Genomic DNA, 16,629 nt, shown 5'->3' with positions numbered 1-16,629 from the left:
ATAAGGCAAATATGGTTGTAGCACAAAGGCACCAGCGTAAGAAGTAGTTCGCTGCTTTGAGTTATTACACTGGAAGCCTCAGTCTTGAAAACACAGTGGGGAGAGGCAAAAGGATGTCAGAGGTGTTGCAGTTCTGATACCACTGGGAAACTTTATCTCCCATTTTTTTATTTAATATAACTTATTTATTAAATAGAAGATTATGTTCAAATTGCCATATGGAAAGGCAGGATAATTTGTTTTATTCAAAGGAGAAGATGATTTTTCAGTTGAGATATCAACTTTGTGTCTTTAGAAAAACCCAAATACAATACAGGCCCATACTGTACATACCTTAAGTCATGCGTCACTAGCACCTTCTGTCCCCTAAAGTTCATTACCAAACACCACCTCTTCACAAATGAGAATTTTATGGCTTACGGCTATAGAAAACATGTTGAACACTGTTCTGTGAAAGGTTGAAAGTTAAGAGTACAGCTCACCTCAAAGTCACCTTTTATTGAGTAATATGATTATGACCCTTTAGCCTCAAAGAGAGCTTATCAGCCTTTGTCACACCTAAATCTATCTTGCTATTTGACATGATCCTGAGAATAACCATGTTAGATCAATACCTTGGGTCATCAAGAACTACAAAATGACAAAAGCAGCTACTGCAGAGAATGACCATTTGTCATGGTCAGAAAGTCTCACAAACCATACAAAACTACATTAATTAGCTCCCACTGAACTTGAGGCAGGATTGTTCCCATTTTAAAAAGGCAAGGTTAAAAGCACACAAAAAAGAAATGTAGGATTGCTTTTCAAGACACCCAAATAGAAGGATTAGATATTTACAAAAGAGCACATGTAAACGTCATGATAGAAACATAACAAAAGAGAAAAAGAACAGGACAACCATGTGACGTGGTAAAAACAAGAATAAAAGTTCAATTCCAAATTTTCCAATAGTAACTAAAAAGTACCATAAAAGTATGGTCTTTGAGTGTAAAAAATATCACCAGTCAAAGAATCTCTAATGCATTTGGACAAATGAGTTCCACAGAAATGGTATTATACCATTTTTGCACCAAAATTTGCCATGCTGCCAAGTAGGAAGTCATGATAGACTATCAGAATCTGCACTTACATAAAGTAGGAGATGAAGTGACCTACACTTTGATCAGTTAATCACGAATTACCTTAACAAAGGCTTTGCATCCTTTTCAATGGCTCTAGATCTCTTATGATGCCATGACTCCGTTTAAAAAGCTCAACTGAGATTGTAGTGTTAATGAGCTGACACTCCCCATTCGAGAATATTAGTGAGGAAAGAAACTGGAATTAGAAGCGAGTTTTTTTTTTTAACACTGGTATGATAGCTGCAGACCTTACGTTTACTGGTACAAAACCAGATTACAGGGACTCATTCATAAATTCAAAAAGTAAAAAAGGAAAAGAGAAGCTAGCTTGCTTTAAGTAGAAGCAAAGGAAAAGGTCTTAAAGACAGGTAGTAGATTTCATTTCATCTACCAATTCAGTGTTACAGGCAGCAACTCCAGCAGCAAAATGAGGGATACTTTAGCTTTTGAAAGCAGGAGATTGCATACCTGTAGTTATCATAACTGCAGGAAGCAAAGTCAGCAACTGGTTAATGGTAATCAGAACTGTATGAATTTGGAAAATCAGAATAACTAGCTGGTTTGAGTTCCCATTTTACAGCGAAGAAAAGAACTGGATTACTGCAATCCTTCTCATTAAGGCTAGAATAGGAGGATCTGGCTCTCTTAAGGGTACCCCTATAGGCTTTCTGATGGTGCCCATAAGCTTGTAAAGGAACAGTTAGCCCTATGTTCCTCAAGACATTGTGTCATTCGGTCTTCATAGAACATGATTCATTGAAATCATCGAGAAATAAAATACATACGTTAAACAAAGAACAGTACCACTGAAAGATCTGGTAATTGAGCCATACTGTAAACCAGGAACACCAGCAGAAGCTTGTGTTTGTGTTAAAAAACAACCATTTAAAGGATGTAATATTATGAACGGGAATTATACACACACCACCATCTAAGCTGTGATTACCGCTTATTCATCATCTATCTAACCAGAGTTATTTAATATAGCCATAACAGGTGGGAGTAACCTCATGCAACAAAAAATAGTCATTCAAAAGGTGCCATATTTCAGTGAGACAAAAGAATATCACACCACTGACTGCATTCACCACTATAGAAGAATGACAGAACACATTTCTAATATAAAAGAAAAAAACAAAACCTAAAATGGGAATTTGACTGGAAGTTATGGTTTGTTAAACTTTCAGCTCTCAAATCTTAAATATTTCTTTAAAGCTGCTTTTAGACATTTTCTGGGGGGGGGGGTCATTTCCAAGTTAACATGAAATTATAAACAAGAAAAATAAATAATTGTCAGGGCATCTAAGGTCGAAATGGTATGTGGGAATCATTTGTAAGTCTACAGGCCCACATAACCTCTTTGCTTATCTAGGCTAAGTTTGTCTCAAGGATATACTAAACAACAGTTTGAATGATTCTAATTTTAACAGAACAAATTACTCTTCGCAAATTATCAGCATGAAAAAATATACAATACCTCCTGCCCACAAGGTTGAAGGAAATTGTCCATGACCTTTATTAAAGTACCTGAAAGTCTTTGTTCTTATGACAAAAATTCAAAAATAATTTGATATGGATAACTGGTACTGCTAAATCAACTTTTACAGAATGCAACCTTCACAGATGTCTGGATTGACTAAAGACATCACGGGTGCCCTGCTTCAGTAAAAGGAAAACATTATCAAGAAGAGACAAAGCGGATGCACAGCAAAGTAAGATTTGGGAGACTGACTTGGAGTGAAAAGGAAATCGAAGAAAAAGAAAATTACAATGTGCACCCAACTTAACCCTTACTACCAGAAACTTCTCCGACAAAAATGGGCATAATGCTTTGATGATCATGCCCGTCATAAAAACAAACATTATCAAATGTTTCTGTGAACCAGTTGGTTTGCAATGCTCACAAAAAGAGAGCAACAGTACAACATAACATTGTAAAATGTATTGGTAGCTCGGACTAATTAATATTATATCCTGGCCAAGCACCTCAAACTTACATTTATAAACTGTGCCAAAAAAGTAGAAGGGATCAAAAAAAAGTTTTATTAAATGGGCATTACAATTTATATTATAGCATTGGCTTCCTGCCAATGTACACTTCCTACCCATGGTTGCAGTGACATATGACTTGAAAAGTACTGTCAGTGCCAGACTAGTCATTCAAAACAGGCCATTGTCTGAAGGAAATCAACGCGCCTTCTCCAAACAATGCCCTATTAATACCCAAAGGGATTAATGAGGGGCTCAGTTCTTCAGGACAGATTCTGAGAAGACTTCAATCATGTGAGCATTGTTACAAGGTTTGCGGACAGTGTTGGAAGTGAGGGAGATACATTTTCTAAAACGCAATTTAAAATGATTTAAGTAAAAACAAGTGTTCATAAATCCTTCACATTCAAGCCCCATGAAGGTTTGCGGACATAAAAGAAATCTTTATTGCTTATCACACAAACACCAATAAACTTGAAAATTTTCCCTTTGTGTCTAGTCAGAAAGTTTAAATCAAAATTGTCATTTGTTTTTAATTTTAGCACCAGTCAAAGACATCAGAACTATATGGAATCACCAACTTCACTTTAAGATGAAGTATGTTCCAGAAGCAAAAGGCTTCCTGTGGTTGTTCCACCTACCTACGGTGTGATGATGTGATGAAAAAGTACACCCTCTTAAGATCTTAAGCTTTAACATATTTTGACATATTTGACCTTCACCTAGTCTTAATTAAGTCCTTTTCGTGTGTTATTTGTCCAAGTAGATTAGCAAGAATTCAATATCTTCTTGTGAACAAGTATAGTACATCACTTGATTCTGCAACCGGTGGTACCCCTTTAGCAGCAGTAACTCCTCGTTATCCGAATCCTGCAAGAGCTGCTCAGTCTCTCATATCAGCTGGGACTTGCATCCTTACAGAACTGCTTCAGTTCTGTGATGGTTGAAGGCTCTCGTGTACAGCTCTATTTAGTCTCTGCCACTGTACCTATGGGATTTAGGCCCGAACAAACGAGGTTACTTTTATCCATTAGGCCTTGGTGAGGAGGTAAAATCTCTAAATAGGTTAAAGCATAGAATCTTAGGGGATGTACAGTACTTAGTTGTTTACCACACAATTACACAATACACAAAAAAACTGTTTTTGCCCCCATCAAACTACATGCTTAAAGAGCTTCCCTCCCAGAGAATGTGGATACATACAAGGTGCGGACTTCATTGACAGACTACTGCGCAGTACAGTTATTTTGGACAGATACAGTACAACTAATGGGAGCGGTCATAAATCAGTGAACTATATTCTTGTCCAGCATTCAACATTCTGTAACATTACCATGAAGATATTAATAATTCAGTTTAATCCACCATCTCCAATTGTTTGGAAATGAATAAACATGCTACATAAGGATTTTTGACTGGCTGGTCAATATTGTGCAGTATATTTATTAATTTATTGAAAAAGAAAACTATTTCTCCTTGATTGAAAATTAAGACATTAAAAATATTATTACCATGTTATCTGAGAAATATGGATATTTTACAATTTTTAAAAAATCAGTAAATTATTTTAATTGCGTCCTCTTTACTGCTATATATACTTGAAGGATTAATACAGGATAAAAAAGGTCCTTTTGAAAAATCTGGATATTACTTATAGGATATCAATGCAGTTGTACAGAATTCAGCAACTGCTCTCATTGTACTGGGACTATATGATTAGTTTAGATGACTCAAAATGATGAATTTCAATTTTATGCCAATACTAAAGGTAACACGATTTCACTTCCTAGACACTATATCAGGTTCACACCAGCTGCTCTCTACAGCCGACGGGCTTAAAGTTTTGTTTAGCTGCTCAGCATTGCTCAACTTTTTCCTCGTCTCATCTCTTAAAAAAAGAGGCCACGGGATACCATTTCACTCCCGAGACTAAAAGGAGGTCTTTCTACTTTTAAGATCATATACAAGTTATTTTTAGCAATAAGAAGACTTTTTCCTCATTCAAAAATGACCCTAATAGATCCAAAAGCCTTTTCCTGCATATTTTGCAGGTTCTTTTAGAAACTGTTCCTCATTTTGGAGAAAAGCTCAGTCCATTCAGTAAAACAACACCGATTAGGAAATATGTGAAATGAATGCTGAATTCCCCGTCATGTCATTCGCCTCTAACTTCAGTGAAAGTTCAGCCTCTTCCAATAGTTTAAGAGTCTCCACAAGCACGGTGTGGAGCATTTCTTGGAAGCTGCAACTCAAACAGTTCGCTTTTTACCAAGACGGACACTGAAGGCCTCTACCATATGTCAGACCACCACCACCATCCCATCAGGCAACTGCTGATCTAGATAGCCTCACTGTTGCAAAATGAGACAGTGCGCTTTAGTTTGAGGAAAAGGTCAGTTCACCAAACCGTCTGCTTATTAATTGAATTTGCTCTTTATTCTTGTGATGAAATCTTGGGGAAAAAAACATTAAGGTGGTAATGTAGCAAGCCTGAAGAAAAAAAAAATACAGATGTCATTCAGCATCCCACCCATCAGGAATCTATATAATTATCTCATGAACTTTCAAGGTTAAAAGCCGTGATCCTGTTTGTGCCAAACAACTGCTGCTGTAACTTTTTTGTGACGTCCCCCCTTCCCCCCTGGATTCAGTTCCCTCCAAGGAATAAGTGAAAAACAGAATTAATCTTTCTTAAAATACAAGAGATTTTATCTTCAGAACTTTAGAGCACCAGAAAGACGTAAACCTTTGTCCATGCCCCCTCTTTACAACCAGATGGGATAGACGCAGATCCCTTTCAGACAAACTGGGTTTTACTATTTTAGTTTTGCAAGAGCTGAAAACGAATGGCTGCCACATGCGACGTTTTTATGAGGCAAGAACTTTCTTCAAAGTTTGACTTATCCTTCACTACACATTAGACCAGTCTTGTGTATCTTTGAATCTATGTTGCTATTGGATATATACACACACTATAGTTGCATAGATCGGTAAAAGGGCAAATCTATACCAGAGCAACAGTGGCTCACGAGGCCAGAGATTCTATTGATTTCTGTAGCATTAAACAGCCTAGTGAGCACATGACTCTTTTCTGGAAGGGATGCTTGCCCATTGCAGGAATTTCCCCCCCAGCAATGCTGGTCCCCATTTATTCAGGTGGGAGGACTGGAGCAACTGGGCTTGCTCAAATTGCTAAAATTGCTAAAATTCCTTGCTCAAGGTACAACCCACTAGAATATGCTGCCTCCTGCATACAGAGATTATATCAATACTCACTAGTGCGAGAACTGCTTTACTCAAATCAAAAATAATAGGCTCTCCAAAAATAAGAAGACTTTCATCTTAGATTCACTTAAATTTCTAGCAGATACAATCACTTTAAGGTAGGATTATCAGTGATCTTAAACATAATATGCTGTCTATGGTTTCTATTATTTATATTAGCAACAAGGATGAGAAAACAAAAAGTACCAAGGAGAGTAGATTTTACAGAGTCTTGTTTTGATGAAACAGGTCACAAAGAAAGAAACATTTAATTCTTCAAACAGAAATAACACCTTAAGCTTAGAGGGCAGTTTTCAGTTTCCAAAAGTAAGAGTTAAGACCAGGGAATTATACACAAATAACCGGGCACAGGTGTTTACTGGAATGGGCTGCATGAAGCTCACCCGCGGTCTGCGCTTCTAAAACGGGCATCAACCTGCTGTCGAGACGACTGTCCCACAAATGACATAGTGCACAGCTGTGTGAAAGAGCAGCTGTGCACAACATTGCGATAACCTTGAAAGCTCCCTCTTGGGAACAGCATATTTCCTCAGGAGCACCACACACTCAAGAGCTCAAAGACAAAACGGCTCCGGGAGTGTCTGAACATTGTCCCTCTGTTCTTTTCAACAGATCGGCCAGAAATATCTTGCCCAGCATGTTGGTGGAAAGGAAGGGTAAGCTTGCAATTCTGATTGAAGTCCTTTCTGAATAAACTACAGTGCTGGGTTTTTTCCCCCCCAATTTTCTAAACCTCCTGGCCAAAATGATTGTTTAACAGTGTTCACCAATCTATTCAACGCCGTATTCAGGAGCTAATCTTAGAGATGTTTGATTTACTTCAATCTCCGCAATCCTGTCATCACAATAGTAAAAAAGGATAACTCGGATTTGTGCATTTTTTCCCACATTTTAAAAGAATGAACTCAAGGGTAATGGAAGCCTGGAGATAAACAAAGGTATCATAACATTCTAAAATTATTACATAATTGCATAGTAGTTACAAAGAAACCCTTGAGAGTATTATACAGAAATGGCACTGATATTCTTCTCTTTCAGCAGCTGAGTATTATATCAGTTACTGTCATTTACCATACCTAATTATTTTTTAAAAAATGACATTCGATAATGCAGCATCTTACAATAACCTGCATTCTAAAATTATAATATAAGGGTATTGAACTGTAAATGAACCAGGGTAATATCTTGGACCATCAGCAGGAGATTCTCACACACAGTACGTCAAACTGCTAGGCTCTGCTCACATCCTGTTTTCTCCCCATAGATCTTTGAAGGAAACAGAGCAGAAGGTGAATTCTAGGCAAGATGCTAGGGCAACAGACTAGAAACACTTTTTGTCCTGCATATTTGCCCTTCAGTTTTGATTTCTGCCAATGAAAGGAGTGATGGGCAATGAAGAGTGACACGTTTTGATTATCCATTCACTGGCTTAATTGCTCCAAAAGCAAAACATGTCCACAGAGCACAGGCGCTGCTTACTGAAGATGTCAAGAAGGAGAGGATTCACAGAACTCTGCCCCGTATGACAGTATTAATATAAACTGCAGGCCTACCATACACAAGAGAACAAAAATATTCCAAAAGACTAAAGTACATTTACTTCCTACCATACGTTTTCCACAGACATGACAAGATAAATCTATTACATTTTAATTGCGACTGGGTTTGTCAGAACTATGACATTTTGCCTTTCTCCCCCACTCCAGTTGTGGAAACTGACATAAGACTTTGAGACCTCCCGACAGGATTAACTGTATTGGCATTTAACATTTGTATGCTGTTTTATTACAGTTATGTCTGTGGTAATATTACCAAGTTGTAATAAAGTATTGTTAAAGAAAAGGTATAATAAAAAGGTTGGTCAGTGCAATGAAGATTTGTTACTGGCAAATGCAAATTATACAGGAAATGATTTATTATAATATACGAAATAAATATGTCAAATTTTTTTCATTACCAGCAGTACAGACACTAGCAGAAGCAAATTCACATTTTCAAAAATGTAATTGGAAATCATTATACTGTTGTTAATCAATATCATACTAAGCTACATAATACATCTTACAGATGTACACAGTTAGCCCAATTATTTTAATATAAAGTACCAGCAGAGGTACAGTACTACACCTTCTAGCCTCACCTACTGTACCTGTTCAGAGGGTGGGGGGAAAAAGGAAAAATATGGGCTCATAATGAAACACCTGTTTTGGATGTAATGTGTTGTCCTATTAATATAAACGTTTACTAAGAAGAAAAACACATCGATTCACAATTTACAACTAGTGTTCCTCTCTTGCATTCATACTATTCCAAGTCCACGCAATGGGCAAAAAAAGCTCGTCTGAGATGCGGGTTAAACTTTAGAGGTATCTCCAGACTGCATGTGAAATGTATTATTCCTAAAAAACATGCATGTGCATTGATGTTAATACTATAGCAACAATCCTACAATTAATTATTTCAGAGTGGGCATAAAAATACTTACATTTCGAAATTTGGCTCCCGTTTCTTACTAAACATAGATTTCACAAAAGTCACCTAACGTAAAGACTATTACTATGCATCTCTGGGACAAGACCGGCCAAGCTGTCTTGTTACTTGCAATACAAGCCTGTGCCACGCGTACTATGCACTTTGCGAGAGTGTTTCTCTTCGCACTGTACCTTATCCTGCTCATCATGTAGCTCCGCAAGGCTGGGTCGGATCAGCTTTTCCCCCAGTGGCGCTGCGGTTAATCTGTAAAAGTCAATGTTCGGCACCGCGTCGATGGTGTTGTGGCCAAAAGTCCTCAGGTAATAGGTATTGGTGTGGGTGTCATAGTAATAGTGATGTTGGCCTCCGGTGGAGGAATGAAGGCTCCCCTCGCTCATGACTGTGTCCCCATTCTGGATACCCTCCGCAGGTACAACCACGGCATCTTGCGGAGGGCTGGCCCCGCTCGGGTCCACGAAGTTGACCACCCTGAACCGCCCTTTCGCCTCCTCGGCGCCGGCAGGTTGCACCGGCAGCTCCACTGGTTTACCTGCAGCTGGAGCGGATGCCCGCGAGGATGCTTCTTCTCCACGAGGCTTGTCGCCGCCGGCGTTGGTCCCGGCCGCCTCAGCCACCAGGTCCACCTGAAAGCGACTCTGGCTTGGAGTCGGACCCAGTGGCTTCAGCCCGGTATCAGCGGACAGCGAGTCCTGAGCAGTCCCGCCTGGACCTGCCGGGATGGTCTGAGAAGGCTTCTCTCCCTCGGCGGGAGGAGTGGACGATGATGGCGCTGACATGGCAAATGCAGCCGCTGAATAACTAAAGAACAGTTTCTTTTAAATTATATTATGTGCTCTTTTGTCTCCACCCGAGTCCAAACACAAGACCGTAGATTATAACTCCCAAACAGGCTTCAAAGCATTAAAAGTCCTTTCGGGCACGCTCTTTAGTTTGCGATAGGAGAGCCTGTGAATGCCGGCTTCTGTAAAATGCAGTTCCTCCGATTGCTGCAGAAGGCGTTTGCTCTCCCGTAGTAGCAACCCCCTAAACATGCGGATGTAAATCAACGTTAACTGAGTGCAAAACGAATCAATTTAGGATTGAATTCATAAAAGGCACGGATGAAAGCAACAATGCTGAACGAGGCTCCCCTCGCTTCCAGTGCACTTTGACTAACACAAAGCGCATCAGCCTCTTTTATGCTCTTTTTATGTCCAAGATGCCTCTAACGTCCTTACGGCAACTCCTCCTACACTACCAATGCTTTCGGCTCGCTGCTGTATGTATATACTGCAGCTGGGCATCGCAAGGGGTGGGATCTGACTGCAGGCAAAACTCGCGAGATAGCGAGGTTTCGCCAGCCGTACAGAACTCCGCTTGGACACAGGAAAGGCGTGTTTGTGCATCATTAATATGAATACATGGGACGGAGTACTAGGGAACTAAAGGGCGGGTTGCCGAAAAAGACTGTATTTAAGCTTCCCGAGTTTGCTTCAGGTTAGGTTCTGTGCATTGCTGCTAGGCAGGTGTAGCAAGCAAATTGGTGGCGAAATGCAAACTAATTTAAATTTGAACATGTTTAATTAGTCCTTTCTTGTATTATTTGCCTTTACCTCATCTACTAAATTAGAGTCCATTGCTGGGAATGAACATCAGTTACGCTCAGCTCATGTATATTATTATACTGTAATATTGAATACAAGCTGACGGTGTGGGAGAAGTCAAGCGCTCATTTAAACCCGAAAATGGCAAGGCCATTTTAACGTTCGAATAACTTCAAAATAAAGTTCAGACTTAGGATCTTAAAAAAAAAAGTAAGTGTCTCGTATCTGAAATTTGTGGATGTGCTCTTCATTTGCTTTTGATGTGCATTTAATGCACTTTGCACGTCACCAGTCTCAAACTACAAAAAACATTGTCATATGTCTAATTGCACTTTTGAGAGTAATTTATAGTCAATTTAATCTGTTCCATTAACTTTTAATTCTTTTGAAATGTCATTGAACTCCTTTGCAGTTGTATATCACCATTTGTATACATGAAATAATTTAGGCTATGTCATAGTTTATTAAATATATGATACTGTATCTGTACTGTATTTGGAATATATTTCAAAATATATTACTGTACCAAGGTACAGTACTGTATATTTATAGTATATGCCTTGCAGACATACTTTTGAAAATACATTATGAAAAAGAATTCTTATCATAAAATGTGACTGGTATATGCATTTAAAAGATTTTCTATCAGTATTTACAATAACATGTAGTATCTATGCAAAAAGTGATTAGTTTTAAGAAGGTAAAAAATGCTATACAGTAAATGTGAGGAGGCTATATAACTTCTGTGCTTGTCAGAAACTTATCAAAGGATCTTATTTCATGGTGTTTCAAGGAAGAAGCCAAAGCATTAGATTCAATATAATGGCAGGGTAGCTGGTTCCAGATTCCCACAGCCCTTTGTATAAAGAATTGTCTAAATAATGCTATTCCATATCATGACAGCTTTCTCAAGAGAAATGGAATACTCCAAGTCGTGCTAGGTTCCTGACAGTTTATAGGCTTGGTTTCATTCAAACATGCACATCAGCTGTATATTAAATATACTGGAGGATTTGTTATTTGCAGCTGGTGTGTGGGTTGAAGCTATGATTTTATTAATTCTGCCCTTAATCATGGGAGAGTTACTCAGCTTTTACCAGGAATCTCAACTTGTGACAGAGGATTTGCATATTGTACGAATCAGTGAATAGTTAACTTGGAGTCTAGCAACAAATCAGCCCTCCAAAAACAGTTCTAAAGAAGGAAATCAGATTTTCCAGGGGCAATATAGAAATATAATGTGGATTATAAAATAAGGGGTTTATTCACATCTATGTCCAATATACAGGAATTTAAGCTTTATTGAAGGTATCTAAGAGCCTGTTCAGCCCTCGCTTCATTATAAAGGTCAAGGTCATCTTTCAAATGTGTGACATTTGCAAATAGCCACCAGCATGACCTGCATTGAACATGGTGATCTTCAAGAGGCAGTAAGACTCCGTTCATAATCTGGATGTGCAGCCTCTTCATTGCAACCCAAGACCACAGAGGTTCCAGGACACAGTTGTCTCAGTTTCGCCCACAAAGTGCACTGCATCTAAGTAGAGGAATATATAGTTTAAGTGTTGTCAAAGTGTCATTTTGTGTTGTAGCAGATGTGGGGTATTAATCACAGGGAAACGTAATCACAGGAGCTGTGTTTAAAATGTTTTTTAAGTAATCTCTTCAGTATGTTTTATTCTGGAAATAGCAACTTCTCTTGGTGTAAGTAAATATTGACTGAATGACAATTTATTCCCTGATGTATCTCTTTCTTGAGGGTATAATTTATATTAGCATAATCAGCCATACAGTATACAGCAAGGCATGCAAATCCTCTTTGTAAAAAGTAGCATGATCACTATCCATACATCCATTTTCTAATCACTTTATTGATTTTTTATTGCACTTTATTGCAGGGTCGCAGTTAGCCGGAGCCTATCTCAGCAACAATGGGCCAGAAGCAGGATACACCCTGGACAGGACAGCAGTCCGTTGCTTCCATTTGAGAGTGAAAAACATTTTCTTTCCTTATTGTGGTCCTCAAACAATGAAATCAGTATGTGGCATAGTACATAGCTTTGCACATTGATAGAAACCCTTGGTAACTGCGATTATTGTTGAATATTTTAGAGGAAACATCTAGATGCATTCTTCTCTACCAGAAGTGATTTTTCAAGAAAACCAAAAGACCTTAACCATTCACCATATACTGCATAAACACTGTTACAGATAGATGGGGGAAGTCATCATCTACAGTAGCTAGTATCAACTACTGCAGTTCTCTTCAGGATTTTGAAAGCAAGAAAGCAGGTGTTTGCTGAGTTGTAGGGGATCCAAAACCAAAGAAATCATAATGCTTACCTTGTTTTACCTTAGTTAATTAAGTTATTGGTAAATCATTAAGAATCATCAACAATCCAGGAAAACAGGATAAAAGGACAAGAGAGAATTGGACACTCAGAATGAGGACAGTGTAAGGGCATGGGACAGGGAACAAAGACTCATAAGGACATCCAGAAGCATGTGCCAGGCTAGAGGTCCTTGTTCGGATCAACCTTAAAGACCTGAAATACCTTGAAGTATCTGAACCATGTTAAGGGAGCTTTAGGAAACTCTATTTTCCTGTATAAAGAATCCCTAGGTTCAAAATGTCTCCTGGAGAGTAGATGCATTTTTGTTTAGAATATGACAGTACGGTCCCGTTCACTGTGGAGCATCTGGATTCATAGGAAGAGAAATTTAACTCTAGGTCAGATTTTGTTTTTTTAGAAGGGATGTATTTCTCTCTTGTTTGGCCTGTATAGGTATTATGTAGGATTCTGAATACTTAGTAGCAGTCTTAGGTTTTTCTTCTTGTTGGGCAGGGCATAGGCCTTTAAGATACCTTGTTTGTAAATAGAGTAACTTGTATGCTTTATGTTATACAGTATATTGTGTTGTTTAGTGTGTGTGTGTGTGTGTGTGTGTGTGTGTGTGTGTGTGTGTTATTGTCATTATTAATAAATATTTGCTGAACCTAGCATGCCTAATTGATTACTCTTTCATCAAAGCTGTGCCAGAGAAAAAAGTACCTCCAATTATACCAACCACTCAGGTATATTCTTGACATATAATAATAATGAATAATTAATTTCCCTTATATAGCACTTTAAAGGTAACTCCCTTCCACAACCACCAATGTGAAGCACCTACAGTACCTAGATGATGCACCAGCAGGCATAGTGCAAAAGTACGCTCAACACTCATCAGCTATCAGTGGGGAGGAGAACAGAGTGATGAATTCATTGATGGGGTTTACTAGGATTGGTCATGATTGGTAAAGGCCAAAGGGAAATTACTGGCATATCTTTACAATTTGGGGATTATAATTATTTACTGTAATTATTGATTTTCCCACTCTGTAATATTTCTGTAATTCTCTATTTCTTGTAACTTCCTATTTGTAACAATACTAAACCATCAACAGAACATAAATACATACTTTCATTTACAGTGGCAATAAAATTAAAAAAAATATGATAAAGCAAAACTCCAGTTCCTTTTTAATTAACCTTTGCACTGATAAAATAAGTAATAAAATAAGAGACTCAGCACAATGTAGGAAATTGGAATATTCAAATTATTTACATTGTTGTTTTATTTATTGAAAGATTAAAGACAAGAAGAGTATATCTAAGTCTGAAAAAGTATATGTGTATAAACATAATAGTATAAACAAAATTAAAGGCAAAGGAGTAGTCATTAAAAGGAAAAAAAGCAACAGTGTTGCATACATGTTAAAACACACACCCTTTACTGATATTGTATGTCTTTACACAGTACCACACTCTACCAGTGTTTTCTAAGATGGTAAATACTGTATTTAGTTCTAAGTATACTATACAGTACATCTCTAAAAGTCATTATGTATTAAAACTTAACATACAGTTGCTGCTACAGTTGTTTTTTTAATATACATATTCCTGTTAATTTATCTTCTTAATTGAAGATAGAGAGAGGGGTTAAATTTGAGACAAAGCGCGTACAATAATATGGAACTGACTCCTTTCCTTTCATGACTACAGTCTCTTTTTACAGTTACTCCGCTTTGTTTATCCCTGATTCACAAATATTTCTAAAATAATTATATGCTTTATGATTGTCCAGTGAGGTGACATATCCCAGATTGTTGATTCATTCTTCATCTTGTATAGAGGAAAAGAGAGAATGTTAAAACAAATGTACAGTATCAATATTTCTGTATTGTTTGTAAACATTCAGATTTTTAATTTGCGAAATAAGATACTTTTTATATTTGAAAAGAAGCACAAATGTTTTCTCTGTGTGGTTGTGTTAACTTTCTTACATTGGTTGCTGCTCTTTTATTCTTTCCATTCCTTTATTTGCTGGAAATAGTAAGTGGAGTATTTGTTGCCGTATATGTGAATAGATAAACAGAATGGACAATAAAACAGGAGTGGTGCCGATTACATGTCCTTGCATGCAGCTACTGTACATTTCTTTTCATCACATATTAAGTGTACTGCTTGTTTATCTGCTTCTGTGTTTCCTTGGAAGTTTATCATGTTAACTGATTATCATAGCTACTGCAGTTTCTGAAGGACTTTTTAAATTTGACTGCCAGGATCTGTGTTCAAGGGAAGTTGGTCTGTGTCCCACAAATCTGAAAGCTCCAGAGACCAGATATAAGACCTTCTGCCATAAATGTAGCACTCCTCTATTTCCCCTTTGTTTCAGAAATGAGAACTACTTTCATCTTTTTAGAAACCTTCATGCAGCAAAAAGGTTTTTCTATTGTACAGATTTTAAAGTTCTACCTAAATATTGCAGCAAGTAATAGATTTAGGAGGAGCAATAACATTCCTGTTCCTGTTCTACCACTGCTCCAGGTTTAGCTGGGTTATATAATTCACATCTTTTATCACTTTCTGGCTTGGGAAGAGTATCCAATTAAATTAAAAATGTATTTCACATAGTTACCTTCATAACTAATTGTGATTTATGCATAAATATATTTTATGAGTGTTGAGATATACAATACTTAAGCATTTGTCTATAGAATGTACCCTCCCTATTAGGGAACTGCATAACATAGTACAGGTAAATAAAATGATCACTCTTAATGTTGTCCTCTGGATATTTTGGTGCTAATACTTAGCCTTGTGTATTTTAATATGATTACAATAAAACAAAAGGATTTGTGTTAAACTAACCAATCACTGATTGATCTAATTCTAATGTATTTATAGTTGCTGCAATGTTTCATCAGTCATTAAGAAGTCTAACTCAGCAGGCACAGGGGTACGAGGCAGGACTACACTCTGGAAAGGACACCTGTCCACTGCAGGGCATGCACATGCATTCACTCAAGCATGCACACAGGGGACAACATAGAGACAGTACCTAAGCTAGCCAGCTTTTCAGGAATTGAAGGCAGGACCTGAGAGTTGTGAGTCAGCCATACTGACTGTCAATCCACAATGGCCCACTGGATAACCAATTCTGGAAAAATATTGATGAAAACCTTGAGTGAGTCTTTTAACTGAAGCACATGTGACTGTGGCTCATTTTTTAATGTATTTTATCTTTATCTTCACAAAATTAAAAGCAAACAGTATATTTTAATATACATATACTCGAAAATAACGGCATCATTTTAGTCCAGAACTAGACTACAGACTAAATACTACAGTCACTACAAGGTAACTTGATTTAGGCATTCAGAATTATCAAAGGCATCTTCATAACCACATCTCCGTAAGCAGCAGCACAAAACATTAGAGGACAAAAGTGGAAACTGCTAGTAAGTGCAATTAAAACTGAGCACAAGAGGCACTTCTTTATACAGTAAACAGAGCTATGAGACTCTGAAACAACCAACCCAGTTGTTTAAGCCAATACTGTACCTATCCTTCAAGAAATAGCTGGATGAGATGTTCAGATCTTTCAGCAATTTCCAGTGAAACTAGCTAAATGGGCTAAAGTTCCTTCATTTATTTGTAATTGTTCACACATTTTGATGTTTGAGATCACACCCTGTTTAAATGTGACAATATAGTAAATATAGTAAAATGTGATTGACGTTTTGGTGTTTAACTAACTGGTTTTTAACTGGTTTCAGCAATATGGTACAAACAGCAGCATTTCCTTTTGAAGGCTCATATAGTACTCATATA

General features: G+C 37.6%; 1 protein-coding gene across 1 annotated transcript in view; it reads right to left on the bottom strand.

Annotated features, from left to right (window-relative positions):
* The window catches only part of slc12a2 (solute carrier family 12 member 2), a 92,465-nt gene extending 82,419 nt beyond the window's left edge, over positions 1 to 10,046 (bottom strand). Inside the window, exon 1 of the mRNA XM_088910465.1 lies at positions 9,059 to 10,046. Within this exon, the coding sequence (XP_088766591.1) occupies positions 9,059 to 9,664 (606 nt within the window). The 5' untranslated portion in view covers positions 9,665 to 10,046. The remainder of the gene's footprint in view (positions 1 to 9,058) is intronic.
* Positions 10,047 to 16,629: the final 6,583 nt, after the last annotated feature.

This window comes from Atractosteus spatula, chromosome 3 (genome assembly GCF_055471065.1).
Source record: "Atractosteus spatula isolate fAtrSpa1 chromosome 3, fAtrSpa1.hap1, whole genome shotgun sequence".
NCBI classification, from domain to species: domain Eukaryota; kingdom Metazoa; phylum Chordata; class Actinopteri; order Semionotiformes; family Lepisosteidae; genus Atractosteus; species Atractosteus spatula.
The sequence above is the reverse complement of the archived record's forward strand: the minus strand, read 5'-3'. Positions and strand labels throughout refer to the sequence as shown.